General features: G+C 39.1%; 1 protein-coding gene across 1 annotated transcript in view; it reads left to right on the top strand.

Moving 5' to 3' along the window:
• Nucleotides 1–3072, top strand: part of CMPK1 (cytidine/uridine monophosphate kinase 1) — a 40555-nt gene extending 37483 nt beyond the window's left edge. Inside the window, exons 4-6 of the mRNA XM_004699447.2 lie at nucleotides 1186–1262; nucleotides 1505–1601; nucleotides 2874–3072. Of these exons, the coding sequence (XP_004699504.1) occupies nucleotides 1186–1262; nucleotides 1505–1601; nucleotides 2874–2915 (216 nt within the window). The 3' untranslated portion in view covers nucleotides 2916–3072. The remainder of the gene's footprint in view (nucleotides 1–1185; nucleotides 1263–1504; nucleotides 1602–2873) is intronic.
• The last annotated feature ends 252 nt before the right edge of the window (nucleotides 3073–3324 follow it).

Below are 3324 nucleotides of genomic sequence, written 5' to 3'. Positions count from 1 at the left end.
TTGTATACCACAGTTTTTTAATCCATTCGTCAGTTGATGGAAATTTGGGTTGCTTTCCAACTCCTTGCAATTGTGAACTGTGCCACAAAGAACATTGGAGCACAGATGTCTGGCCTTGGTTTGTTTCTTGCCTCTTCTGGGTATAATCCCAGTAGGGGGATGGCTGGGTTGTCATCTGACTTCTTGACTGGGTGTTTCTGTCAGTGTTGATTGTGGTTCCTAGCAAGATGGCATCCTTGATAGCGTCAGTCGTTTTTCTGATTATTGTGATGTTACTTATTGGTCCAGTTGTGAGGACTTTGGCTTTCTGTACATTGAGTTACAATCCAAAATGAGGGTACGTAGAGACCCACAGAACAGCCTAATTTGTCTTTGGGAGTGAAATGACCTGGGAAAAGTGTTCTTTTTTCCTCTGACACTTCAAATGACATACCCAGAGTTACCTTGGAATAACTAAATGAACTTCTGGGAATCATTTCATTAAAATGCCAGCCTCTGACAGCTGCTGGGATGTAAACTTCCTTGAATCAGTGCTGTCCTCCTGAAGGAAGAGGAATCTGAAGTTGTGCCTGGAAGGGTTGCTATTCTTAGGCTAAGTTGTAAATGTTGTGCCTTTCGTAGAGAGACTGGCTGCAGCCTTTGCATTGTTTTAAAGTAACTGTTCCTCCAACCCCCAAAATATGTTTTCACTTATCCGTCAAAGTTAACTGTAGAATGTTACCACAGCTTTATAACCAAGGAATGTTTATTCACCATTAACAAGGGATGCTTTATTCAAATGCAAATATGTTGACGCTTGAATATTTGGATATTTATGGAATTATTGACAAGTAAGGGGAAAGGGAATGAAGTTTGAAGCATGTAATTCATATCAAATAAGTTAATAGTATATCCTAGATGGAGCCAATAACTTACAGATCTTCTTTTTATTGCGGTTTATGAAAAAGCACACACAGGAAAAACTGAGTCATGTATGAATTCTTATGCTCTGTACTTATTTAAGCAAGTTTATATAAATTGAACCACATGTTTAAATTTTAAAAAGTTTTGCATGTTGATTAATGAATTAGATACATTGGGTTTAATGTAGAGATTTTTTTGGTAATACCTTTAAATTTTTTTCAGTTTAAAAGAATAACAAATTCATATCTTGCTATTCTTTTGATGACTTTTGTCTCTCTTTAGATTTGTATTGAACGATGTCTTGAGAGGGGAAAGAGCAGTGGTAGAACTGATGACAACAGAGAAAGCTTGGAAAAGAGGTACTTGCCAGTTTTTATCTGTTTCTACCTCAGCCTCAATGCGGAGCTTGGTGACAGATGAAATATCTGCCACGTTTTGGCCTAGAGTAATACAATGTCTTGCTGAAATGTGTCCACTGGTTCACCTTAGAGAGTATTTGAGTCATTTGGGTCAGGGCCGGTATTGTCCTCTCAGTTAATCTATATCATGGAGGAGAGAGGATGGCTAACAAGAATGCTGTTAACAGTTGCTTCTTTTGCAGAATTCAGACCTACCTGCAATCAACAAAGCCAATTATTGACTTATATGAGGAAATGGGGAAAGTCAGGAAGATAGATGCGTCCAGGTCTGTGGAGGACGTGAGTATCTGCACATCCTGTCTCGATAAGAAGTCAGCTGCGTGAACATGGCTGACTTCTTCTGAGGCAGGCAGGCCAGAAAACCGTGGCATTGATTTTTTTTTTTTTTTTCAAGACTGGAGGCTCAATGAAAGATTCGTTTATGCTTCGTCTCCTTTGGGAATAGTGTGTGAAGTGGTCTTTATACCTTTCTATACGTTTTCATAAGGAAGGGTGATTAATCCCAAGCCCTTTCCTTAAGCATTGACAAATTGGCATTTTGCGATGAAGAAAACAAACAAAAACCCCAATTACTGAGTTCGTATTTGGAACTGAAACATGAACAGCATTGTCCTGTGGAAGCCCAGGTTGTTCTGCTCCTCACTGGTAACAGAGCACAGGGCTCCCCGCTGCAGGCTTTCCCCGACTCATTCCCCTCCCCCTCAGAAACCAGCCCCCTCTGAATGGGGACTTACAGCCCATCGTGCCTGCTGAAGATGTCTAGGGTCCCTTGATTCACCTAGTCTCCCTTCTCCTAACTCCCTAAATCTGCTTCTCCTGGACCTTGATTTTTGGTCATGCGTTTGACATATTTTTTATCATCCATCACTATTTCCTAAAGAGGGCAGGCAATATATGAGAAAAACTTGAATCAGAACTAAGAAGATAAGCCACTTTGTTTTATCAAAATACTGATCATCTCTCAAGAGATTTGTCTTCCCTTAAGACACTTGTAAAGTTGAATACAACATATTTATGATTTTATATGTATTTATGATACTCTTTCTCTAAAGTAAAAGGAACCCTGGTGGTATAGTGGTTATACATTGGGCTGTGATCCTCATGGTCAGCAGTTTGAAACCACAGCAGCTCCTTAGAGAATGACTGAGCTTTCTAGTCCTGTAAAGAGTTACATTCTCACAAAATAATAATAATCTATAAATTATCAAGGGTTGAAGGGGGACTGGGGAGGGAGGGGGGAAAATGAGCTGATACCAAGGGCTCAAGTAGAAAGCAGGTGTTTTGAGAATGATGATGGCAACATATGTACAAGTGTGCTTGACACAATGGATGGATGGATGGATTGTGGTAAGAATTGTATGAGCCCCTAATAAAATGATAAAAAAAGAGTTACAGTCGCAGAAACACACGGGGTTGTGGTGAGTCAGCATTGACTCGATGGCAGTGAGTTTGGTTTTGGTCAACCATTTAAAATTTAATATAAAATGGACTTAAGCTATGCTGCTTTGGCAATGTCTGCTTTGTTCATTAATGATTTTTTTTCCATTACAGGTTTTTGATGCAGTTGTAAAGATTTTTGACAAAGAAGGCTAACTTGACCCCTGAAGGCGTCCTTGGAATCATGCTTGAATATTGCTTTGATAGCTGCTGTCACAACCCCCTCTTAAGGCAATTTTGATCTTTCATAATTACATCTCAATTAATGGCTGGAAAGTGTGTAGTAAGACAGATTAAACTTTTACCTTCAGGGTTTTTGTTTTGTTTTGATTTTCTTCTTGTCACAGGAATGATTAGATAGACGGCGAATTAAGGTTCAGCTTTATCTTAGTTGTGGTGCTCACAAAACATAGAAGGATTTCAGCTACTTTTTGTTTTTATTCGACAAGACTGTTCCTTTTAAGTCTGTGCCTTCTGTGAGCAGAATTTTAAGGGTATATATGTATATACCCTTACTAATTGCAATCTGTTAGGATTAGGAATCCCCAGTTTTCCCCTTTTCTTG

This window comes from Echinops telfairi, unplaced genomic scaffold (genome assembly GCF_000313985.2).
Source record: "Echinops telfairi isolate 266 unplaced genomic scaffold, ASM31398v2 ScPeMD7_443;HRSCAF=831, whole genome shotgun sequence".
Taxonomy (NCBI): domain Eukaryota; kingdom Metazoa; phylum Chordata; class Mammalia; order Afrosoricida; family Tenrecidae; genus Echinops; species Echinops telfairi.
Note: the sequence above shows the minus strand (reverse complement) of the source record. Positions and strands in the feature narration are given on the sequence as shown.